The 26,406-nt window shown below is 58.5% G+C and overlaps 1 protein-coding gene across 1 annotated transcript in view; it reads right to left on the bottom strand.

Moving 5' to 3' along the window:
- Positions 1-26,406, bottom strand: part of LOC124553992 (histone-lysine N-methyltransferase eggless-like) — a 374,632-nt gene that overhangs the window by 270,653 nt on the left and 77,573 nt on the right. The window contains exon 4 of the mRNA XM_047128016.1: positions 15,463-15,871. Within this exon, the coding sequence (XP_046983972.1) occupies positions 15,463-15,871 (409 nt within the window). The remainder of the gene's footprint in view (positions 1-15,462; positions 15,872-26,406) is intronic.

Here is a 26,406-nt window from a genome sequence, read left to right as displayed (position 1 = left end):
GGAGGAGGAAGAGGCGAGCAGAGGGACCAGTGGGTGAGGAGGGCGGAGGAGGAGGAGGAGCCGAGCAGAGGGGCCAGTGGGTAAGGAGGAGGAGGAGGAGGAGGAGGAACAGGCGAACAGAGGGTGCAGTGGGTGCGAGGGAGGAAAAAGAGGCGGGCAGAGGGTGCAGCGGGTGCGGGGGAGGAAAAAGAGGCGGGCAGAGGGTGCAGCGGGTGCGGGGGAGGAAAAAGAGGCGGGCAGAGGGTGCAGCGGGTGCGGGGGAGGAAAAAGAGGCGGGCAGAGGGTGCAGTGGGTGCGGGGGAGGACGAAGAGGCGAGCAGAGGGTGCAGTGGGTGCGGGGGAGGACGAAGAGGCGAGCAGAGGGTGCAGTGGGTGCGGGGGAGGACGAGGAGGCGAGCAGAGGGTGCAGTGGGCGCGGGGGAGGACGAGGAGGCGAGCAGAGTGTGCAGTGGGCGCGGGGGAGAAGGAGGAGGCGAGCAGAGGGTGCAGTGGGTGCGGGGGAGGAGGAGGAGGAGGCGAGCAGAGGGTGCAGTGGGTGCGGAGGAGGAGGAGGCGAGCAGAGGGGCCAATGGGGGAGGAGGAGGAGGAGTCGAGCAGAGGGGCCAATGGGGGAGGAGGAGGAGGAGTCGAGCAGAGGGGGCAATGGGGGAGGAGGAGGAGGAGGAGTCGAGCTGAGGGGGCAATGGGGGAGGAGGAGGAGGAGGAGTCGAGCTGAGGGGGCAATGGGGGAGGAGGAGGAGGAGGAGTCGAGCAGAGGGGGCAATGGGGGAGGAGGAGGAGGAGTCAAGCAGAGGGGGCAATGGGGGAGGAGGAGGAGGAGTCAAGCAGAGGGGGCAATGGGGGAGGAGGAGGAGGAGGAGGAGGAGTCAAGCAGAGGGGGCAATGGGGGAGGAGGAGGAGGAGGAGGAGGAGTCGAGCAGAGGGGGCAATGGGGGAGGAGGAGGAGGAGGAGGAGTCGAGCAGAGGGGGCAATGGGGGAGGAGGAGGAGGAGGAGGAGTCGAGCAGAGGGGGCAATGGGGGAGGAGGAGGAGGAGGAGGAGGAGTCGAGCAGAGGGGGCAATGGGGGAGGAGGAGGAGGAGGAGGAGGAGTCGAGCAGAGGGGGCAATGGGGGAGGAGGAGGAGTCGAGCAGAGGGGGCAATGGGGGAGGAGGAGGAGTCGAGCAGAGGGGGCAATGGGGGAGGAGGAGGAGTCGAGCAGAGGGGGCAATGGGGGAGGAGGAGGAGTCGAGCAGAGGGGGCAATGGGGGAGGAGGAGGAGGAGGAGTCGAGCAGAGGGGGCAATGGGGGAGGAGGAGGAGGAGGAGGAGACGAGCAGAGGGGGCAATGGGGGAGGAGGAAGAGGAGACGAGCAGAGGGGGCAATGGGGGAGGAGGAGGAGGAGGAGGAGACGAGCAGAGGGGGCAATGGGGGAGGAGGAAGAGGAGACGAGCAGAGGGGGCAAGGAGGAGGAGGAGGAGGAGACGAGCAGAGGGGGCAAGGAGGAGGAGGAGGAGACGAGCAGAGGGGGCAAGGAGGAGGAGGAGGAGACGAGCAGAGGGGGCAAGGAGGAGGAGGAGGAGACGAGCAGAGGGGGCAAGGAGGAGGAGGAGGAGACGAGCAGAGGGGGCAAGGAGGAGGAGGAGGAGACGAGCAGAGGGGGCAAGGAGGAGGAGGAGGAGACGAGCAGAGGGGGCAAGGAGGAGGAGGAGGAGACGAGCGGAGGGGGCAAGGAGGAGGAGGAGGAGACGAGCGGAGGGGGCAAGGAGGAGGAGGAGGAGACGAGCGGAGGGGGCAAGGAGGAGGAGGAGGAGACGAGCGGAGGGGGCAAGGAGGAGGAGGAGGAGACGAGCGGAGGGGGAAAGGAGGAGGAGGAGGAGACGAGCGGAGGGGGAAAGGAGGAGGAGGAGGGGACGAGCGGAGGGGGAAAGGAGGAGGGGACGAGCGGAGGGGGAAAGGAGGAGGAGGAGGAGACGAGCGGAGGGGGGAAAGGAGGAGGAGGAGGAGACGAGCGGAGGGGGAAAGGAGGAGGAGGAGGAGGAGGAGACGAGCGGAGGGGGAAAGGAGGAGGAGGAGGAGACGAGCGGAGGGGGAAAGGAGGAGGAGGAGGAGACGAGCGGAGGGGGAAAGGAGGAGGAGGAGGAGACGAGCGGAGGGGGAAAGGAGGAGGAGGAGGAGACGAGCGGAGGGGGAAAGGAGGAGGAGGAGGAGACGAGCGGAGGGGGAAAGGAGGAGGAGGAGGAGACGAGCGGAGGGGGAAAGGAGGAGGAGGAGGAGACGAGCGGAGGGGGCAAGGAGGAGGAGACGAGCGGAGGGGGAAAGGAGGAGGAGACGAGCGGAGGGGGCAAGGAGGAGGAGACGAGCGGAGGGGGCAAGGAGGAGGAGACGAGCGGAGGGGGCAAGGAGGAGGAGACGAGCGGAGGGGGCAAGGAGGAGGAGACGAGCGGAGGGGCAAGGAGGAGGAGACGAGCGGAGGGGGCAAGGAGGAGGAGACGAGCGGAGGGGGCAAGGAGGAGGAGACGAGCGGAGGGGGCAAGGAGGAGGAGACGAGCGGAGGGGGCAAGGAGGAGGAGACGAGCGGAGGGGGCAAGGAGGAGGAGACGAGCGGAGGGGGCAAGGAGGAGGAGACGAGCAGAGGGGGCAAGGTGAAGGAGGAGGAGGAGGAGGAGACGAGCAGAGGGGGCAAGGAGAAGGAGGAGGAGGAGGAGGAGACGAGCAGAGGGGGCAAGGAGAAGGAGGAGGAGGAGGAGGAGACGAGCAGAGGGGGCAAGGAGAAGGAGGAGGAGGAGGAGGAGGAGACGAGCAGAGGGGCAAGGAGAAGGAGGAGAAGGAGGAGGAGACGAGCAGAGGGGCAAGGAGAAGGAGGAGGAGGAGGAGGAGACGAGCAGAGGGGCAAGGAGAAGGAGGAGGAGGAGGAGACAAGCAGAGGGGCAAGGAGAAGGAGGAGGAGGAGGAGACGAGCAGAGGGGCAAGGAGAAGGAGGAGGAGGAGGAGACGAGCAGAGGGGGCAAGGAGAAGGAGGAGGAGGAGGAGACGAGCAGAGGGGGCAAGGAGAAGGAGGAGGAGGAGGAGACGAGCAGAGGGGGCAAGGAGAAGGAGGAGGAGGAGACGAGCAGAGGGGGCAAGGAGGAGGAGATGAGCGGTGGGGGCAAGGAGGAGGAGATGAGCGGTGGGGGCAAGGAGGAGATGAGCGGTGGGGGCAAGGAGGAGGAGATGAGCGGTGGGGGCAAGGAGGAGGAGAAGGGGACGAACAGAAGAAGCAAGTGGGAGGGGGAGGAGGGGGAGGAGGAGGAGGAGGAGGAGGAGGAGGAATCGAACAGTAGGGGCAAGGGGGAGGGGGAGGAGGAGGAGGAGGAGGAATCGAACAGTAGGGGCAAGGGGGAGGGGGAGGAGGAGGAGGAAAGGGGGAGGGGACGAACAGAAGGGGCAAGGAGGAGGAGGAGGAGGAGGGGACGAACAGAAGGGGCAAGGAGGAGGAGGAGGGGACGAACAGAAGGGGCAAGGAGGAGGAGGAGGGGACGAACAGAAGGGGCGAGGAGGAGGAGGAGGAGGAGGAGGACGAGGAGGAGGGGACGAACAGAAGGGGCAAGGAGGAGGAGGAGGGGACAGACAGGGAGAGGGTTAACGATGAGGTGGAGGAGGAGGAGGAGGAGGAGATGGATAGAGAGGGGGTATTGAGGAGGAGGAGACGGGCAGGGAGAGGGGTATTGAGGAGGAGGAGGCGGACAGGGAGGGGGGTAATGAGGAGGAGGAGACGGACAGGGAGGGGGGTAATGAGGAAGAGGAGACGGACAGGGAGGGGGGTAATGAGGAGGAGGAGACGGACAGGGAGGGGGGTAATGAGGAGGAGACTGACAGAGAGGGGTGTAATGAGGAGGAGGAGGAGGAAGAGGAGGTGACGGACAGAGAGAGAGGTAATGAGGAGGAGGACAATGTGTTGGAAGGAGAGAGAGGGAGAGAGAGGTAAAGTGGTGGAGATCGACTGCGAGTGTGGTTAGGTGGAGGAGACGGACTGCGAGTGTGGTTAGGTGGAGGAGACGGACTGCGAGTGTGGTTAGGTGGAGGAGACGGGCTGAGAGGGTGGTAATGTGGAGGAGACGGGCTGAGAGGGTGGTAATGTGGAGGAGACGGGCTGAGAGGGTGGTAATGTGGAGGAGACGGGCTGAGAGGGTGGTAATGTGGAGGAGACGGGCTGAGAGAGGCGTACGGTGGAGGAGACGGGCTGAGAGAGGCGTACGGTGGAGGAGACGGGCTGAGAGAGGCGTACGGTGGAGGAGACGGGCTGAGAGAGGCGTACGGTGGAGGAGACGGGCTGAGAGAGGCGTACGGTGGAGGAGACGGGCTGAGAGAGGCGTACGGTGGAGGAGACGGGCTGAGAGAGGCGTACGGTGGAGGAGACGGGCTGAGAGAGGCGTACGGTGGAGGAGACGGGCTGAGAGAGGCGTACGGTGGAGGAGACTGGCTGAGAGAGGCGTACGGTGGAGGAGACGGGCTGAGAGAGGCGTACGGTGGAGGAGACGGGCTGAGAGAGGCGTACGGTGGAGGAGACGGGCTGAGAGAGGCGTACGGTGGAGGAGACGGGCTGAGAGAGGCGTACGGTGGAGGAGACGGGCTGAGAGAGGCGTACGGTGGAGGAGACGGGCTGAGAGAGGCGTACGGTGGAGGAGACGGGCTGAGAGAGGCGTACGGTGGAGGAGACGGGCTGAGAGAGGCGTACGGTGGAGGAGACGGGCTGAGAGAGGCGTACGGTGGAGGAGACGGGCTGAGAGAGGCGTACGGTGGAGGAGACGGGCTGAGAGAGGCGTACGGTGGAGGAGACGGGCTGAGAGAGGCGTACGGTGGAGGAGACGGGCTGAGAGAGGCGTACGGTGGAGGAGACGGGCTGAGAGAGGCGTACGGTGGAGGAGACGGGCTGAGAGAGGCGTACGGTGGAGGAGACGGGCTGAGAGAGGCGTACGGTGGAGGAGACGGGCTGAGAGAGGCGTACGGTGGAGGAGACGGGCTGAGAGAGGCGTACGGTGGAGGAGACGGGCTGAGAGAGGCGTACGGTGGAGGAGACGGGCTGAGAGAGGCGTACGGTGGAGGAGACGGGCTGAGAGAGGCGTACGGTGGAGGAGACGGGCTGAGAGAGGCGTACGGTGGAGGAGACGGGCTGAGAGAGTCGTACGGTGGAGGAGACGGGCTGTGAGAGTCGTACGGTGGAGGAGACGGGCTGTGAGAGTCGTACGGTGGAGGAGACGGGCTGTGAGAGTCGTACGGTGGAGGAGACGGGCTGTGAGAATCGTACGGTGGAGGAGACGGGCTGTGAGAGTCGTACGGTGGAGGAGACGGGCTGTGAGAGTCGTACGGTGGAGGAGACGGGCTGTGAGAGTCGTACGGTGGAGGAGACGGGCTGTGAGAGTCGTACGGTGGAGGAGACGGGCTGTGAGAGTCGTACGGTGGAGGAGACGGGCTGTGAGAGTCGTACGGTGGAGGAGACGGGCTGTGAGAGTCGTACGGTGGAAGAGACGGGCTGTGAGAGTCTTACGGAGGATGAGACTTATAGAGAGGGGGAAAGGTGGAGGAGACTTATAGAGAGGGGGAAAGGTGGAGGAGACTTATAGAGAGGGGGAAAGGTGGAGGAGACTTATAGAGAGGGGGGAAAGGTGGAGGAGACTTATAGAGAGGGGGGAAAGGTGGAGGAGAGGGGTAGGATGGGATGGAAGAGGGGGGAAGGATGGGATGGAAGAGAGGGGAAGGATGGGATGGATAGAGAGAGGGGAAGGATGGGATGGATAGAGAGAGGGGAAGTGATGGACACATACTGGGGAGGAGAAGGTTGGGACATATAGCCAATTCCTATACATATTTTAAATGTGTGCTTTCTCTTTTATTTCTTTTCCATTTAACCGGTCTGGTGCACAGCTTCACACGGCTGGGCACAGTTTATATATAATATGATTAATATCCTGAAATAGTCCTTCAACAATGAGTGAGAACCTGAACAGTTTCACCTGGCTACCTCCTGTGTTGTTGTGACTGATACTGTCTTCAAAGGTCAATTCACACATAATCGAAAAAGACATAATGAGGAAATTCAAAAGAAAGTTTACATTTCATTATGGAAATTCAGACATCAAAGGAATAGTGACCCCCTCACAAAGCAGTGTGACCACCAATGCTATAGAGAACACAACCAGTCTGGAAAGCAAACACACTCAGAGAGCTAGATGATAAATAACACTGCTTGCCATCAAAGTATATACATTGGACGAAAGTACAAAGTGAAAGATACAAAATTCTATACTCAGTAGATTAGAAGGTAATTTCTGCAGCTGTTTAGGGAAAAAAGAATGATGAAATCGCTAAACATAATAAATAATCGGGATTAATACGGTAGGACCCTAAATATCACAAGCAAGAGGGAAATTTAACCCAATACATCAGAAGGTTTCAAAACAAGATAAAACCACACAATATTCCAAGTAGTACTGCAGCTGATACACTAAAGTGTAAATAGATTTATAACTAGAAGACACTAGGTCTATATTAGATCATGCAATTTATGGTTAAACTACCCAAAATGAGTAGATGTAGCATTGCAAAATGTTTCACAGAAGCAGCACACAGTCCCTCCACAATCCTTCAAAGGTAACATAAAATTATTAGCTTATAATCATATCCATAACTGACCAACACTATATGTGAAATCTGGTCAAAAAATTCCAGAACTTTATCCACAAAATTTTTCTATGCTTACATTTTACTTATTGTGTATGGTATCATTTGAAGTACTCTTCTCCACAATTGATATTCCACTCCCAATGCTGTTTCCACTTCCGAAAGCAGTCTTGGTATGCCTCTTGCTGGATCGTGTGAAGTGCTGTCTGTGAGTATTCTTTTATCTCATCTATCATTGCAAATCTTCGTCCTTTAAACAGGGTCTTCAGCATTGGAAACAAAAAAAGTCCAAAGGTTTCAGGTCTGGAAAGTAAGAGAGGTGAGGCAGCACAGTGATTTCGTTTTTTTTTTGTGCAATAGTAATGCAGCAACAGGGATGAATGTGCAGCTGCATTATCGCGATGCCAGAGCCATGAATTGTTTCATCACATTTCAGGCCGTTTCCTTCTCACATTTCCTCACAGGCATCACAATACATCCCGATAGTACCATTGATTAACACTTTGTCCCTGTGGTGCAACTTCATTATGAACTAATCCTTCAAAGTCATGACTTTGAAATTTGATCTGACCTGAAGAGCAAATTTTGGTCTTGGAGAACCTTTCCCGACCCATTGTGAAGACAACCTTGGTCTTAACACCATAACCATAAACCCACATCTCATCACCAATTATGATTCTCTTCAGGAACATCAGCTTCTTCTCATTTGTGTGATCCAATGGGACACACTTGATGGCAACACAATGCATTTCAAGATGCTGTGTCAGGATTTCATGGCATGATTTAACTGAAATGTTACATTCTTCTGCAATCTCTCGTACAGCCAGTCAACAATTGGCTTGTAGAATTTTGTTGATGCTCCTGACATGAGAGTCATTAGTAGACCTTGAAGGGCACCCTGAATTATGGTCGTCTTTAACTTCTGTCTGGTCATGTGAACCATTCATGGCTTAAGCACTCCCCACTGTAGGCTTCCTGCATCATTTGGAGCATCTCAGTAAAGGTTTTCTTGAGTTTTACACAATTTTTAATGCAGGCGTCTTGCTCCTCCAACTCTGACATCTGGAAATTTGCAAACTGTCTGGCACAACATTCACTCAATACGTCACTGACAAATAACTAACAGACATGGAACAATAAAACTTCTTGCAGTTATACATTAAGCACAGGCATGTGCAGGGATGAGTACTGCATTTTGCTCCAATACACCATTGGTGCAAAATTATGAATCTTCTGGAATTTTTTGGACATACCTCGTATCTCACTTTTGTTGCAGGTGAAAATGGAAGTGCTAATAATCCCAATTATAACAGAGCAGCATCATCTCATTTTGTTGCATATTACCCATTTATACTTGTCACAGAATCCATAATCCCCCCCAAAAAAAAAGAAACAGAAGAAGAAGAAGAAGAAGAGAGGTTAAGGGGACAGGGGTGAAAGCATAGGCACTAAGATTGTTAATATCAAATGATTGATTTCTTTACTTTACATTTTTAAAACATGTGCAGGTTAAGAAATGAACTCTTTGTGTATCTAATATTGATGACAACCTGACATTCATAGGAAGAACCTGAAGTAAATGTAACTCATCAATGAAGGTAGTGGCTTACAAGAAACTCGCTTGAAACATTCTTGAATACTGTTCATCAGAATGGGATTCTTATCACATAGGACTGATAGAAGAGGTGGAGGAGGTCCAACAAAGAGTAGCACAACTTGTCACAGGTTCATTTAGTTGGCCATTTTGTCACAGGTGCATTTAGTTGGCACAAGAGTGTTACAGAGAATTCCAATAGCAGACAATACAAGAGTGGTGATGTGCATCATGGAGAGGTTTACTATTGAAAGTTTGAGTGAACACTTTCCAGGAAGAGTGGGACAACATATTACTTCACAAATACATCTCACAACATGACCACAAGAAAATCTGAGAAATCAGAGATATTGCAGAGGCTTACCAACAATCATTTACCCCATGTGAAATTCACAGGTGGAAGAGATAAGAGGGGGTTCAGTTAGTGGTACCAGAGAACTAATTGTGAAAAGCCTGCAGCACATAGAGCTCCTTGCCCTACACAAAAGACATCAACCACTTACTGGGACATCTCAAACTCGTACATGGCCATCTCTCATTTGGTATCATTATGATTATTATTATTATTATTAATGCAACCTCACTTAAAAGAGATATCACACATATGCATGACCTGTCACCTCTTGAACACCAATCCTCCCACCCTCCCATTGGGCCATTTGAAAGTCATCCTAAAATCTTGTTTATCCTCATCCCAGCCAACTTCATAATTATCCATAACTACAACACATTGATGGTCAGATCTATAAACAATTCAGGGGGACTGCTGTGGGCTCAATTTCTAGAACATTGCACTTTACTGATACCGTGTGTGTGTGTGTGTGTGTGTGTGTGTGTGTGTGTGTGTGTGTGTGAGAGAGAGAGAGAGAGAGAGAGAGAGAGGGGGGAAGGGGGGAGGGGGGGAGGGGGGAGAGGGGGAGGGCGAGAGAGGGGGGAGTGCGAGAGAGGGCGGAGGGGGAGAGAGGGGGAGGGGGAGAGAGGGGGAGGGCGAGAGAGGGCGGAGGGGGAGAGAGGGCGGAGGGAGGGAGTGGGGAGGGACGGAGTGGGGAGGGAGGGAGTGGAGAGGGACGGAGTGGGGAGGGACGGAGTGGGGAGGGACGGAGTGGGGAGGGACGGAGTGGGGAGGGACGGAGTGGGGAGGGACGGAGTGGGGAGGGAAGGAGTGGGGAGGGATGGAGTGGGAAGGGATGGAGTGGGGAGGGAAGGAGTGGGGAGGGATGGAGTCGGGAGGGATGGAGTGGGGAGGGATGGAGTGGGGAGGGATGGAGTGGGGAGGGATGGAGTGGGGAGGGATGGAGTGGGGAGGGATGGAGTGGGGAGGGATGGAGTGGGGAGTGAGAGAGTGAGGAGGGATGGAGTGGGGAGTGAGAGAGTGAGGAGGGAGGGAGTGGGGAGGGAGTGGGGAGCGAGTGGGAGGGAGGTGGATAGAGGGGAGGGAGGAGGCGGGAGGTGGATAGAGGGGAGGGAGGAGGCGGGAGGGGGATGGAGGTGGGAGGGGGATGGAGACGGGGGGATGGAGGTGGGAGGGGGATGGAGACGGGGGGATGGAGGGGGAGGGAGGTGGTGGGGAGGGAGGGAGGTGGCGGGAGGGGACGGGAGGGGAGTAAGGAGGCAGGAGGAGGGTGGACGGGAGTGGGAGGAAGGGGAGGGAGGATAGCGGGAGGGAGGTGGAGGGGGAGGAGGGGGAGGAGGGAGAGGGGAAGGAGGGGGAGGGGGAGGAAGGGGGAGGGGGAGGAAGGGGGAGGGAGTGGGAGGGAGGGGGAGAGGGAGGGAGGGATGGGGAGGGAGTGGGAGGGAGGGGGAGGGAGGGAGGGGGTAGGGAGGGGAGGGAGGGAGGGGGAGGGAAAGGGGGAGGGGGAGGGAAAGGGGGAGGGGGAGGGAAAGGGGGAGGGGGAGGGGGAGAGGGAGGGAAAGGGGGAGAGGGAGGGAAAGGGGGAGAGGGAGGGGGAGAGGGAGAGGGAGGGGGAGGGAAAGGGGGAGAGGGAGGGAAAGAGGGAGATGGAGGGAAAGGGGGAGAGGGAGGGAAAGGGGGAGAGGGAGGGAAAGGGGGAGATGGAGGGAAAGGGGGAGAGGGGGAGGGATGGGAGCGGATGGGCAGGGGAGGGAAGAAAGGGGAGGGGGAGGGAGGGGAGGGGAGGGAGGCGACATGGTGGGGGAGGGGGGGTGAGGTGATGGGGTGATGGGGTAGGGAGGTGAGATGGAGGGGGAGGGGTGATGAAGGGGGAGGGGAGGGATGGGGAGGGGAGGGAGGAAAGGGATGGGGATGGGAGGGGAGGGGAGGGGGGAGAGGAGGGATGGGGAGGGGAGGTATGGGGAGATGGAGGGGGACGTGAGGGAGGGACGGGATGGGGAGGGGAGATGGAGGGATGGATGGGGAGGGGAGATGGAGGGATGGATGGGGAGGGGAGATGGAGGGGGAGGGGAGGGAGGAAAGGGAATGGGAGGGGAGGGGCGGGAAGGAAGGGATGGGGAGGGGAGGGGAGGGGAGGGATGGGGAGGGGAGGGGAGGGATGTGGTGGGGAGGGAGGGAAGGGATGGGGGAGGGGAGGGGAGGGGAGGGGAGGGAAGTGGTGGGGAGGGAGGGAAGGGATGGGGAGATGGAGGGGGAAGGGATGGGGAGATGGAGGGGGAGGGGAGGGAGGGAAGGGATGGGGAGGGGAGATGGAAGGAGGAGGGATGGAGGGTAGTGATGGAAGGGAGGGGAGGGGAGGGGAGGGGAGTGTAGGGGAGGGAGGAGGAGGTGAGGGCAGGCGTGGGCTGGGGAGGAAGGAGGAGGTGAGGGCAGGCGTGGGCAGGGGGGAAGGGGATGGGAGGGGGGAGAGGGAAGGGGAGGGGAGGGGGAGGGGAGGGGGAGGGGAGGGGGAGGGGGAGGGGATGGGAGGCATGTGGAAGAGGAAGGGAGGTAGGGGGAAGGCGATGGGAGGGAGAGAAAAGGGGAGGGGAGGGAAGGGGAAGGGGTGGGGAGGGAGGGGGAAGGGGAGGGAGGGGGGAGGGGGGAGGGGGGAGGAGGACGGGATAGGAGGGAGGTGGAACTGGAAGGAGGGAGGGGAAAGGAGAGGGAGGGAGGGGGAAGGGGAAGGAGGGAGGGAGGGAGGGAGGAAGGGAGGGAGGGGAGAGAGGGGGAAGGGGAGGGAGGCAGTAGGTGGGTGAGGCAGTGGGAGGGGGAAGGGGAGGGAGGCAGTGGGAGGGGGAAGGGGAGGGAGGCAGTGGGAGGGGGCAGGGGAGGGAGGCAGTGGGAGGGGGCAGGGGAGGGAGGCAGTGGGAGGGGGCAGGGGAGGGAGGCAGTGGGAGGGGGCAGGGGAGGGAGGCAGTGGGAGGGGGAAGGGGAGGGAGGGAGGGAGGGGGAAGGAGAGGGAGGGAGGGAGGGAGGGAGAAGGCTAGATATGCACTACTGTTTGTAAAAACAGATAGGAGAACGTGTAGGACAGCAGAACCATAATAAGTGATTAAAATCGTGGAGAAATGGCATGCATGCAGCCCCAGTAGTTCCCTGTTTTGTGTGACAGACAGTCAGTGTGGAGCGGAAAACATGTTACCAAGCCCCACTGTGCTTTGCAAGCATCACAGTGTGGAATATTGGCATGAGACTGCATCTGAATGCAGCAAAGTGATTGGTCTCTGGGAGACAGCATGAAACAATGTGACCACAACACAAGATGACTGCCGTCTGGTCTGCTTGGTCGTTACAGGCAGAACCACTTCATACGCAGTGTTGGTGTGGTGCTGGAGCACTGCACCTGGTGTGGAGATGTTTGCATCGACAGTTTGATGCCATCTTCTGTGGGCAGGACTGGTGGCAAGTATGCAATTGCATCAGCTATTATTAACCAGAACCCACCAATGCCATAGACTGCTATGGGCATGTGAACACTGCCATTCGTATGCTGAGTGGCAAAATGTAGTTGTCTCAGACAGATCCTGCTTCAAGTTGTCATACAGCAGCAGTCATACACCATCGTGGTGAATGCAATTGTGCAGACTGTGTGGTTTGAGGCACTACTGTCTATAAACATGACCTCACGTCCCACATCTTGAGGACAATCTGAACAGCTACCGCTACAGTGAGGGGGGGGGGGCATTTCCTTATTTAACATTGTAACTAAACTAGAGAGTCTTTGTATATATCATTTTCTGGCATTTGAGTCATTATGCCTAACTACTTACTGTTGCCGAGTTTGGCTGGTGGCAATGTATTTAGTCTGTGGAGCATATGTTCGAGAGGTGCTCATTTTCAGGACTATGAGTGGTTTGATGATTGGCAAAGTACTGTGTCTGTTGTGTTTTTCCTGTAAATACTGAATGAGTGTTGGTTATTTTTCTTTACTACAGATATGCTAGATGTTCTAACACAACAAGAAAACTTCCAAACTCAAAAGACAATCACAGAAAAGATATGTACCAAAAAATGTCAGTAACCGAACACTGTTTAAAGTAATAACACATATAGTAGATAAATAGCAATCACTCTTGTTTCCACAAATCATTATCACATAAAACAGCATGGATACCAACTCATAATCACCCACCACAGTATCACAATAAAGAAGCTTTAAGAATGAAAAGAAACTGCATGAGGTTCTTTAGGGCGTAAAACCTTATTTTTAAACATATTCTCAGTTGTGTGCAATGGCCTTCTCCACCTTACTGGGAAGGACTGCATGCTCACATGGTACCACTCCACAGATTAATGTCAGAACCAACACCTCACTGCATCACTATCCTCTCCATCATCATTCCACACGCATGGTTCTTCATTATTCTTTATAGGCACACACCTTTGATCACCTCAACTGGTGGACAAGTGTGTCAGCAATACCTCCATGGGCGTCCAGTTGTACAGCATAATGTTAGGTTGTGATTCATCAGTCATCTCAAATGAGAGTGCTGCTTGATCTATGTTGTGACTCCCCGATCTTTCAAAGTGCCCCCGCGCTGTTACGCGCGTCCTCTACCTGCGGCACTGTCAACCAGCCATGCAGCAGCAGTGCCACCTAAGCGGCCAGCCAGCCAGCCAGTGGACACTACTTGGACTCAGTTATGATTTGACTGTTAAAGTGTACACACGTCTCAGTCTGTTTACTTGATCTGCTACTATCATGTATTGCGTCTTCCTTGAAATATATTTGTTCAACTTGAAGTTATTACAATCTAACATTGCAGGAGGCACAGTTGTGTGCAGCCAGGTGGCACATAGCACGTTGGACAGGTTTGTAGTACTTTGTTGCAATCATGACAGATGCCTCACCCAATGAATCACTGTGGTCTTGTAGACCTTCTGCAAACACTTTTGAATACCTGCAATGCTCTGGTGTTCTGTCAAAAGAAACTGAATGACAGCTCTTGCTTGGAACACCACACCTCCACTGCAACAGAATTTTGATGGCTATGTATAGTGCCACCACCAATCGAAACTTTATTAAACTATAGTTACTGAAGCATGAGTATTCCACAAAGTCGTACAACAAATTCTGTATTGTTTCAACCAAACTTGGTTGAGAGAAAAAAAATTGCTGCATTACTTTCTGATTGCCGCTATTAAATACAGTGTCAGTAAAGTGTGCAATGTTCTAAAATCAGACAATTATGTGTGGAAGAACATTAGGAAAGAATGAGAAAGAAACATACTGTTAGTGATAATTTTAACATCCATCAGTCACTGGTGTGGAAGTGGTATCTAAGAGGCCCTTTGGCAGGATGGGCACTCCTCACCTAAGCCCAGCGTAAACAGGTATCACTAGCAAAAAGGGGTGCACTGTGCAGATTCCTCAAAAGACAGATCCCTATGCAACTGTGAGCAGAGTGAAACAACAGTGTTTGCATATAACTACTAAGCCTAAAGTGATGTGGCTTAGAAATATTGTACTGACAATTTTTATCTGTACACAGATATTGACTTGGATATGATTTGGACTCAATGCATTTCACCCAAAATGGCCTTGGTTCTAATCTAACGATTGTTCAGCTCACAATATAAAAATGGTTCAAATGGCTCTGAGCACTATGGGACTCAACTGCTGAGGTCATTAGTCCCCTAGAACTTAGAACTAGTTAAACCTAACTAACCTAAGGACATCACAAACATCCATGCCCGAGGCAGGATTCGAACCTGCGACCGTAGTGGTCTTGCGGTTCCAGACTGCAGCGCCTTTAACCGCACGGCCACTTCGGCCGGCCAGCTCACAATATACTTCATGAGACAGTTTCTATCTGTATCTAGGGTTGCACTAACTTTTAACATTATCACAGCTTTCATCCATTAAGCATTCACCAACATATCAATCATTTTGTGGAGTCATGAATTTTAGAAAGAGTTCAGCTTTGTGGGTCACACTATTTACATATGTAATGAACATATCTGTCTCAGTATTTTATAATATACTAAATTGAGAAGCATGGTGCAACGCTCAGCCATGTGCTTTCTCTTACAGCAGGAATCTGACTATGTGACCCATGACTGTGACTGATAGGATCTTGCAAGAAACTACAGTATTTTTTTCCTTGTAGTAACAATACAGAAGCTCATTGAGCACCATTTAATATACACATGCACATTCCTCTAGGAGACACTCTATACCATGTAACACAGGTGCTCACATTATTTTCCTCCATATTGTATTCTGGAGAAAAATTCCCAAAAGGCACATACAGAAGTCTCAAAGGGTAAAAAAAAAAAAAAAATGTCCTAAAAGTTTTTTTGTATGAAGATTATTGATTCAATAAATTATTCTTTCTGGAAACAGTAACAATTGTGGTATTAACAGAAAGAAATTCACGATGTGATTATCAGTCACAGGAAATAATATAATTATCCTTCCAAAAACTGTAGTTTATAACTCAAAATACTCAACTGTAATCTCGTCATCCCTAGACTTAATGCTATACTGCTACAAGTCTTTTGTCAATATATAATATAGTAAATATAAATCTAGAATCAATTATTACAATAACACAAATTCCATGATGAAAATAAAAAAGTAAAAACAAGACAACAAAATAAATAGCTTGCAGCCTATTGATGAGCTGTACAATAACACACACAACACAATGTGAGACTTACTAATTCTCTTTGCTCTTCTCTTAGCTGAAGAAGACACCATGCCACACATGACCACAGTGTGATGAGCTCAAAACATAGTAGAGCTTATGAGCTACTACATGTGTAAAACTCTGTGCAGCACTCATCAATAGAGCCAATTAGCAATGTGAAATCTTTTACATGAAGTAACTTACATGTACAAACTGCATGCACTGGAACTCTTTCAACACCACTGTTTCCTTTGTCAGTGATACAACCACACATGACATCAGCTTTCATACTTGAAGACACTGAATTTCCTCCTGAGAATTTCACAAGGGTTCTAAGTTCACCAAAAACTCTGTGATTTGTTGTTGGGACATAGGATACATCAGCCTGAATGGTGCATGGCTCTGGTGCTTGGTCAATGATAGACCTCTCATTGGTACACCCTGGATATGTTTGTCTTTTTGTTAATGAGGTGCTTTCATTTAATTCATGTGGTAGATTTTGTGACGATTGGATAGATTCCACTATTATAACATCACCACCATCACCATCATTGCTGTCATCATCAATGGTAATTTCCTCAGGTCCACAATCAATTTCTATTGGTATCAACTCCTGAAATAACAAAGATGAATTGTTTGAACAATAAGAAATTAACAAAATTATAAAAAATGAAAAGTCAGTTCCCACTGAGGAAAGATAAGTTGGCCTGTTGCACTTAACATCTCTACTGCCAAACAAAAAACAGTATGAAAATTCTAAAGCACAATATAACATACATTCAGAAATATTATTTATCAGCTAGCAACTGGAATCAAACTGAAAGCAAAAGTTCATGACATCACTATATGTACAACGTGATAACTCAAAATTTCAAAGTAACATTTACTAACTAAGAACATAAAACTGTTACGTACCATTTAAACTAAACACTGATGTCAGAAACATTTGAGGTAAAAGCAATAACAATAATCTACTGTCGCCATAGGCATAGTATTGCTCAACATTGTCCAGCCCATGATACAGTGTGGAGCAACCTGAAGAATACACAGAAATTAAAAATAGGCAATTTGTTACAGACTGCGTGGTAGAGGGGAGAGGGGGGGAACAGGGAGGACATGGTGGAAACTAGAAGAATAGCGACAACAAAAGTGCATGGGCAGAGCGATGATGAGGATTTGGTGCATATAAAGACATATGCAATGTCTGCAGAGGTAGGACACTGAGAGGTGGGGAGGGGCAGAGGGCTGAGGGGCAGAGGGCTGAGAGGCAGAGGGCTGAGAGGCAGAGGGCTGAGAGGCAGAGGGCTGAGAGGCAGAGGGCTGAGGGGCAGAGGGTGAGGCCAGAGGGGGGGAGGCCAGAGGGGAGGAGGCCAGAGCGGGGGAGGCCAGAGCGGGGGAGGCCAGAGCGGGGGAGGCCAGGGGGGAGGGCAGAGGGGCAGAGGGGCAGAGGGGCAGAGATACAGCAAGGCAGTAGGGGGCAGAGGGGCAGAGATACAGCAAGGCAGTAGGGGGCAGAGGGGCAGAGATACAGCAAGGCAGTAGGGGGCGGGGCCGCGAGGGGTGGGGCCGTGGTTTGAGGGGGCCGTGGGGTCGGGGCAACGGGGGGCAGCGCACAGAGGGGCGGCGCACAGGTGGGCGGCGCACAGAGGGGCGGCGCACAGAGGGGCGGCGCACAGAGGGGCGGCGCACAGAGGGGCGGCGCACAGAGGGGCGGCGCACAGAGGGGCGGCGCACAGAGGGGCGGCGCACAGAGGGGCGGCGCACAGAGGGGCGGCGCACAGAGGGGCGGCGCACAGAGGGGCGGCGCAGTGGGGACGGGCACAGGGGGCGGGGACGTGTGGTGGCGGGGCCGTGGGGTGTCGGGGCAGTGGGGCGCGGGGCAGTGGGGGTCGGCGCAGTGGGGGTCGGCGCAGTGGGGGTCGGGGTAGTGGGGGTCGGGGCAGTGGGGGCAGAGCAGTGAGGCGGGGCGGTGGGGGCGAAGCGGGGGTGGGGCAGTGGGGGCGGGGCAGTGAGGGGGTGGGGGAGAGGAGGGAGCGGCAGAGGGGCCAGGATATGGGGAGGGGAGGGGAGAGGGACAGCGGGGCGGCGCGGCAGAGGGGCGGGGCGGCGCGGCGCGGCGCGGCAGAGGGGCGGGGCGGCGCGGCGCGGCAGAGGGGCGGGGCGGCGCGGCGCGGCAGAGGGGCGGGGCGGCGCGGCGCGGCAGAGGGGCGGGGCGGCGCGGCGCGGCAGAGGGGCGGGGCGGCGCGGCGCGGCAGAGGGGCGGGGCGGCGCGGCGCGGCAGAGGGGCGGGGCGGCGCGGCGCGGCAGAGGGGCGGGGCGGCGCGGCGCGGCAGAGGGGCGGGGCGGCGCGGCGCGGCAGAGGGGCGGGGCGGCGCGGCGCGGCAGAGGGGCGGGGCGGCGCGGCGCGGCAGAGGGGCGGGGCGGCGCGGCGCGGCAGAGGGGCGGGGCGGCGCGGCGCGGCAGAGGGGCGGGGCGGAAGATGTGGGCGCAGCACATAGTAGAGGGGGGATGAGGTGAGGAGTGGCGTGTAGTAGAGGGGGGATGAGGTGAGGAGCGGCGTGTAGTAGAGGGGGGATGAGGTGAGGAGTGGCGTGTAGTAGAGGGGGGATGAGGTGAGGAGTGGCGTGTAGTAGAGGCGGGATGAGGTGAGGAGTGGCACGTAGTAGAGGGGGGATGAGGTGAAGTGTGGCGCGTAGTAGAGGGGTTGAGGTGGGGAGGACCGCGTAGCAGAGGGGGAGAGGTGGGAAGTGGCGTGTAGTTGAGAGGGAGGGGTGGGGAGGGGCACGTAGTAGCGGGAGAGAGATGGGAAGGGGCACGTAGTAGCAGGAGAGAGATGGGAGGGGCACGTAGTAGCGGGAGAGAGATGGGAAGGGGCACGTAGTAGCAGGAGAGAGATGGGAGGGGCACGTAGTAGCGGGAGAGAGATGGGAGGGGCACGTAGTAGCGGGAGAGAGATGGGAAGGGGCACGTAGTAGCAGGAGAGAGATGGGAAGGGGCACGTAGTAGAGGGAGAGAGGTGGGAAGGGTACGTAGTAGACGGAGAGAGGTGGGAAGGGGCACGTAGTAGAGGGAGAGAGGTGGGAAGGGGCACGTAGTAGAGGGAGAGAGGTGGGAAAGGGCACGTAGTAGAGCGAGAGAGGTGGGAAGGAGCACGTAGTAGAGCGAGAGAGGTGGGAAGGAGCACGTAGTAGAGCGAGAGAGGTGGGAAGGAGCACGTAGTAGAGCGAGAGAGGTGGGAAGGAGCACGTAGTAGAGGGAGAGAGGTGAGGGGGGGGTGTGTAGTAGAGGTGGCGAGTGGTGCATAGAGGGGGTGAGGTGGGTAGGGGAGCATACAGGAGTGATGGGGAGGGGCGCATTGAGGAGGAGAGGTGGGGAGGTACATGTAGAAGGGGAGAGGCGGGGAATGGGTAAGGGGGTTGTGGGGAGGGAGGGCAAAGGAATGATGTGAAGGGAGGGAGAGGTAAAGGAGTGTATGGAGAGGCAGATGTGTATGGGGATGGGTACAGGTATATGCAAAGCAGTGAAGGTGTATGAGGACGAGCTGAGGTGTATTTAGAGGAGTAGAGCTGTAAGGCGAGGGATAAAGTTGTATGGAGAGGGGTAGAAATGGAGAAGTGTGTCGGGAGGTGGTAAGTGCATGGTTAGGTAGAGAGGTGAGGAACTGTATGAAGAGCTGCTGGGGGAAGGAGGGATTGGAATATATGGAGGCGTACAGACATGGGCATGTGCATAGAGGACAGAGGCGTGTGGTGTGTGCAGACATCAGACACAACAAAGGTGGAGAGGGTCAGGTGTGGGAAGAGGCAGACGTGGGAATGGGAAGAGACGTGGAGGTGCAGAAGCAGAAACGGGGAAAGATATGCAGTGAACGGGTGAGGCACTTAAGAGTTGGGGTGAGGCACGCAGGGGAGGGGGAAGCACGCAGGGAAGGGGGAGGCATGCAGGGGAGGGGGAGGCACACAGGGGAGGGGGAGGCACGCAGGGGAGGGTGAGGCACACAGGGGAGGAGGAGGCACGCAGGGGAGGGGGAGGCACGAAGGGGAGGGGGAAGCACGCAGGGGAGGGGGAAGCACGCAGGGGAGGGGGAGGCACGCAGGGGAGAGGGAGGCACGCAGGGGAGGGGGAGGCACGCAGGGGAGGGGGAGGCACGCAGGGGAGGGGGAGGCACGCAGGTGAGGGGGAGGCACGCAGGTGAGGGGGAGGCACGCAGGTCAGGGGGAGGCACGCAGGTGAGGGGGAGGCACGCAGGTGAGGGGGAGGCACGCAGGGGACGGGGAGGCATGCAGGGGACGGGGAGGCACGCAGGGGAGGGGGAGGCACGCAGGGGAGGAGGAGGCACGCAGGGGAGGGGGAGGCATGCAGGGGAGGGGGAGGCACGCAGGGGAGGGGGAGGCACGCAGGGGAGGGGGAGGCATGCAGGGGAGGGTTGGCACGCAGGGGAGGGGAGCCATGCAGGGGAGGGGTGGCACGCAGAGGAGTGGAGGCACGCAGGGGAGGGATGCAAAGAGGGATCATGGGGCACTCGCAGATTACAGGAGACAGCAGAGGGACGTGTGCATCAATGTATGGTGGGAGGTCAGGGTGTCTCGACAAATGACTCTGTGGAGAGGGAACATGCAAGAAGGGAGGGGGCACTAGAAGGATGTGGGCAGGAAGCGTGTGCAACGTGGTGGAAGAGGGTGTGAAGGGGGGCAAGAAAGGCATGCTGGGAGGGGGCTTGTGGAGAGGGAAGTATGGCAGGGGCAGAAGGGCGGGCCGCTGGTGGGGGGCAGGCTGTGCATTGAGGTGTGTGGTGGAGATGAGTGAAGATGGCAAAAGATGGAGTGTGAATCGAGAGGGCAAAAGATGGAGGTGATTCGAGGGGGATGGACAAAGGTGTTAGTTAAGAGGGTAATGACGGAGAGGCGAGTAGAGAGGGGGACAGACGGACAGGCGAGCGAGTCGAGAGGCGGGCAGACGGGCATGCGAGCGAGTCGAGAGGCGGGCAGACGGGCAGACGAGCGATTCGAGAGGCGGGCAGACGGACAGGCGAGTCGAGAGGCGGACAGACGGACAGGCGAGTCGAGAGGCGGACAGACGGACAGGCGAGTCGAGAGGCGGGCAGACGGACAGGCGAGTCGAGAGGCGGACAGACGGACAGGCGAGTCGAGAGGCCGACAGACGGACAGGCGAGTCGAGAGGCGGGCAGACGGACAGGCGAGTCGAGAGGCGGGCAGACGGACAGGCGAGTCGAGAGGCGGGCAGACGGACAGGCGAGTCGAGAGGCGGGCAGACGGACAGGCGAGTCGAGAGGCGGGCAGACGGACAGGCGAGTCGAGAGGCGGGCAGACGGACAGGCGAGTCGAGAGGCGGGCAGACGGACAGGCGAGTCGAGAGGCGGGCAGACGGACAGGCGAGTCGAGAGGCGGGCAGACGGACAGGCGAGTCGAGAGGCGGGCAGACGGACAGGCGAGTCGAGAGGCGGGCAGACGGACAGGCGAGTCGAGAGGCGGGCAGACGGACAGGCGAGTCGAGAGGCGGGCAGACGGACAGGCGAGTCGAGAGGCGGGCAGACGGACAGGCGAGTCGAGAGGCGGACAGACGGACAGGCGAGTCGAGAGGCTGACAGACGGACAGGCGAGTCGAGAGGCTGACAGACGGACAGGCGAGTCGAGAGGCGGAAAGACGGACAGGCGAGTCGAGAGGCGGAAAGACGGACAGGCGAGTCGAGAGGCGGACAGACGGACAGGCGAGTCGAGAGGCGGACAGACGGACAGGCGAGTCGAGAGGCGGACAGACGGACAGGCGAGTCGAGAGGCGGACAGACGGACAGGCGAGTCGAGAGGCGGACAGACGGACAGGCGAGTCGAGAGGCGGACAGACGGACAGGCGAGTCGAGAGGCGGACAGACGGACAGGCGAGTCGAGAGGCGGACAGACGGACAGGCGAGTCGAGAGGCGGACAGACGGACAGGCGAGTCGAGAGGCGGACAGACGGACAGGCGAGTCGAGAGGCGGACAGACGGACAGGCGAGTCGAGAGGCGGACAGACGGACAGGCGAGTCGAGAGGCGGACAGACGGACAGGCGAGTCGAGAGGCGGACAGACGGACAGGCGAGTCGAGAGGCGGACAGACGGACAGGCGAGTCGAGAGGCGGACAGACGGACAGGCGAGTCGAGAGGCGGACAGACGGACAGGCGAGTCGAGAGGCGGACAGACGGACAGGCGAGTCGAGAGGCGGACAGACGGACAGGCGAGTCGAGAGGCGGACAGACGGACAGGCGAGTCGAGAGGCGGACAGACGGACAGGCGAGTCGAGAGGCGGACAGACGGACAGGCGAGTCGAGAGGCGGACAGACGGACAGGCGAGTCGAGAGGCGGACAGACGGACAGGCGAGTCGAGAGGCGGACAGACGGACAGGCGAGTCGAGAGGCGGACAGACGGACAGGCGAGTCGAGAGGCGGACAGACGGACAGGCGAGTCGAGAGGCGGACAGACGGACAGGCGAGTCGAGAGGCGGACAGACGGACAGGCGAGTCGAGAGGCGGACAGACGGACAGGCGAGTCGAGAGGCGGACAGACGGACAGGCGAGTCGAGAGGCGGACAGACGGACAGGCGAGTCGAGAGGCAGACAGACGGACAGGCGAGTCGAGAGGCAGACAGACGGACAGGCGAGTCGAGAGGCCGACAGACGGACAGGCGAGTCGAGAGGCAGGCAGACGGACAGGCGAGTCGAGAGGCAGACAGACGGACAGGCGAGTCGAGAGGCAGGCAGAGGGACAGGCGAGTCGAGAGGCAGGCAGACGGACAGGCGGGTCGAGAGGCAGGCAGACGGACAGGCGAGTCGAGAGGCAGACAGACGGACAGGCGAGTCGAGAGGCAGACAGACGGACAGGCGAGTCGAGAGGCAGACAGGCGGACAGGCGAGTCGAGAGGCAGACAGGCGGACAGGCGAGTCGAGAGGCAGACAGGCGGACAGGCGAGTCGAGAGGCAGACAGGCGGACAGGCGAGTCGAGAGGCGGACAGGCGGACAGGCGAGTCGAGAGGCGGACAGACGGACAGGCGAGTCGAGAGGCGGACAGACGGACAGGCGAGTCGAGAGGCGGACAGACGGACAGGCGAGTCGAGAGGCGGACAGACGGACAGGCGAGTCGAGAGGCGGACAGACGGACAGGCGAGTCGAGAGGCGGACAGACGGACAGGCGAGTCGAGAGGCGGACAGACGGACAGGCGAGTCGAGAGGCGGACAGACGGACAGGCGAGACGAGAGGCGGACAGGCGAGTCGAGAGGCAGACAGGCGGACAGGCGAGTCGAGAGGCGGACAGGCGGACAGGCGAGTCGAGAGGCGGACAGGCGGACAGGCGAGTCGAGAGGCGGACAGACGGACAGGCGAGTCGAGAGGCGGACAGACGGACAGGCGAGTCGAGAGGCGGACAGACGGACAGGCGAGTCGAGAGGCGGACAGACGGACAGGCGAGTCGAGAGGCGGACAGACGGACAGGCGAGTCGAGAGGCGGACAGACGGACAGGCGAGTCGAGAGGCGGACAGACGGACAGGCGAGTCGAGAGGCGGACAGACGGACAGGCGAGTCGAGAGGCGGACAGACGGACAGGCGAGTCGAGAGGCGGACAGACGGACAGGCGAGAGGCGGACAGACGGACAGGCGAGTCGAGAGGCCGACAGACGGACAGGCGAGTCGAGAGGCCGACAGACGGACAGGCGAGTCGAGAGGCCGACAGACGGACAGGCGAGTCGAGAGGCCGACAGACGGACAGGCGAGTCGAGAGGCAGACAGACGGACAGGCGAGTCGAGAGGCGGACAGACGGACAGGCGAGTCGGGAGGCGGACAGACGGACAGGCGAGTCGGGAGGCGGACAGACGGACAGGCGAGTCGGGAGGCGGACAGACGGACAGGCGAGTCGGGAGGCGGACAGACGGACAGGCGAGTCGAGAGGCGGACAGACGGACAGGCGAGTCGAGAGGCGGACAGACGGACAGGCGAGTCGAGAGGCGGACAGACGGACAGGCGAGTCGAGAGGCGGACAGACGGACAGGCGAGTCGAGAGGCGGACAGACGGACAGGCGAGTCGAGAGGCGGACAGACGGACAGGCGAGTCGAGAGGCGGACAGACGGACAGGCGAGTCGAGAGGCAGGCAGACGGACAGGCGAGTCGAGAGGCAGGCAGACGGACAGGCGAGTCGAGAGGCAGGCAGACGGACAGGCGAGTCGAGAGGCAGGCAGACGGACAGGCGAGTCGAGAGGCAGGCAGACGGACAGGCGAGTCGAGAGGCAGGCAGACGGACAGGCGAGTCGAGAGGCAGGCAGACGGACAGGCGAGTCGAGAGGCAGGCAGACGGACAGGCGAGTCGAGAGGCAGGCAGACGGACAGGCGAGTCGAGAGGCAGGCAGACGGACAGGCGAGTCGAGAGGCAGACAGACGGACAGGCGAGTCGAGAGGCAGACAGACGGACAGGCGAGTCGAGAGGCAGACAGACGGACAGGCGAGTCGAGAGGCAGACAGACGGACAGGCGAGTCGAGAGGCAGACAGACGGACAGGCGAGTCGAGAGGCCGACAGACGGACAGGCGATTCGAGAGGCAGACAGACGGACAGGCGAGTCGAGAGGCAGACAGACGGACAGGCGAGTCGAGAGGCAGGCAGACGGACAGGCGAGTCGAGAGGCAGGCAGACGGACAGGCGAGTCGAGAGGCGGACAGACGGACAGGCGAGTCGAGAGGCAGACAGACGGACAGGCGAGTCGAGAGGCAGACAGACGGACAGGCGAGTCGAGAGGCAGACAGACGGACAGGCGAGTCGAGAGGCAGACAGACGGACAGGCGAGTCGAGAGGCAGACAGACGGACAGGCGAGTCGAGAGGCAGACAGACGGACAGGCGAGTCGAGAGGCAGACAGACGGACAGGCGAGTCGAGAGGCAGACAGACGGACAGGCGAGTCGAGAGGCAGACAGACGGACAGGCGAGTCGAGAGGCAGACAGACGGACAGGCGAGTCGAGAGGCGGACAGACGGACAGGCGAGTCGAGAGGCAGACAGACGGACAGGCGAGTCGAGAGGCAGACAGACGGACAGGCGAGTCGAGAGGCAGACAGACGGACAGGCGAGTCGAGAGGCAGACAGACGGACAGGCGAGTCGAGAGGCAGACAGACGGTCAGGCGAGTCGAGAGGCAGACAGACGGACAGGCGAGTCGAGAGGCAGACAGACGGACAGGCGAGTCGAGAGGCAGACAGACGGTCAGGCGAGTCGAGAGGCAGACAGACGGACAGGCGAGTCGAGAGGCGGACAGACGGACAGGCGAGTCGAGAGGCGGACAGACGGACAGGCGAGTCGAGAGGCGGACAGACGGACAGGCGAGTCGAGAGGCAGACAGACGGACAGGCGAGTCGAGAGGCAGACAGACGGACAGGCGAGTCGAGAGGCAGGCAGACGGACAGGCGAGTCGAGAGGCCGACAGACGGACAGGCGAGTCGAGAGGCAGGCAGACGGACAGGCGAGTCGAGAGGCCGACAGACGGACAGGCGAGTCGAGAGGCCGGCAGACGGACAGGCGAGTCGAGAGGCAGACAGACGGACAGGCGAGTCGAGAGGCAGACAGACGGACAGGCGAGTCGAGAGGCAGACAGACGGACAGGCGAGTCGAGAGGCAGACAGACGGACAGGCGAGTCGAGAGGCAGACAGACGGACAGGCGAGTCGAGAGGCAGACAGACGGACAGGCGAGTCGAGAGGCGGACAGACGGACAGGCGATTCGAGAGGCAGACAGACGGACAGGCGAGTCGAGAGGCAGACAGACGGACAGGCGAGTCGAGAGGCAGACAGACGGACAGGCGAGTCGAGAGGCAGACAGACGGACAGGCGAGTCGAGAGGCGGACAGACGGACAGGCGAGTCGAGAGGCAGGCAGACGGACAGGCGAGTCGAGAGGCAGGCAGACGGACAGGCGAGTCGAGAGGCAGGCAGACGGACAGGCGAGTCGAGATGCGGACAGACGGACAGGCGAGTCGAGAGGCGGACAGACGGACAGGCGAGTCGAGAGGTGGACAGACGGACAGGCGAGTCGAGAGGCAGACAGACGGACAGGCGAGTCGAGAGGCAGACAGACGGACAGGCGAGTCGAGAGGCAGGCAGACGGACAGGCGAGTCGAGAGGCAGGCAGACGGACAGGCGAGTCGAGAGGCAGGCAGACGGACAGGCGAGTCGAGAGGCAGACAGACGGACAGGCGAGTCGAGAGGCAGGCAGACGGACAGGCGAGTCGAGAGGCAGGCAGACGGACAGGCGAGTCGAGAGGCAGGCAGACGGACAGGCGAGTCGAGAGGCAGGCAGACGGACAGGCGAGTCGAGAGGCAGGCAGACGGACAGGCGAGTCGAGAGGCAGGCAGACGGACAGGCGAGTCGAGAGGCAGGCAGACGGACAGGCGAGTCGAGAGGCAGACAGACGGACAGGCGAGTCGAGAGGCAGACAGACGGACAGGCGAGTCGAGAGGCAGACAGACGGACAGGCGAGTCGAGAGGCAGACAGACGGACAGGCGAGTCGAGAGGCAGACAGACGGACAGGCGAGTCGAGAGGCGGACAGACGGACAGGCGAGTCGAGAGGCGGACAGACGGACAGGCGAGTCGAGAGGCGGACAGACGGACAGGCGAGTCGAGAGGCGGACAGACGGACAGGCGAGTCGAGAGGCGGACAGACGGACAGGCGAGTCGAGAGGCGGACAGACGGACAGGCGAGTCGAGAGGCGGACAGACGGACAGGCGAGTCGAGAGGCCGACAGACGGACAGGCGAGTCGAGAGGCAGACAGACGGACAGGCGAGTCGAGAGGCAGACAGACGGACAGGCGAGTCGAGAGGCAGACAGACGGACAGGCGAGTCGAGAGGCAGACAGACGGACAGGCGAGTCGAGAGGCAGACAGACGGACAGGCGAGTCGAGAGGCAGACAGACGGACAGGCGAGTCGAGAGGCAGACAGACGGACAGGCGAGTCGAGAGGCAGACAGACGGACAGGCGAGTCGAGAGGCAGACAGACGGACAGGCGAGTCGAGAGGCAGACAGACGGACAGGCGAGTCGAGAGGCAGACAGACGGACAGGCGAGTCGAGAGGCAGACAGACGGACAGGCGAGTCGAGAGGCAGACAGACGGACAGG

Source organism: Schistocerca americana, chromosome 11, assembly GCF_021461395.2.
Source record: "Schistocerca americana isolate TAMUIC-IGC-003095 chromosome 11, iqSchAmer2.1, whole genome shotgun sequence".
Taxonomy (NCBI): domain Eukaryota; kingdom Metazoa; phylum Arthropoda; class Insecta; order Orthoptera; family Acrididae; genus Schistocerca; species Schistocerca americana.
Note: the sequence above shows the minus strand (reverse complement) of the source record. Positions and strands in the feature narration are given on the sequence as shown.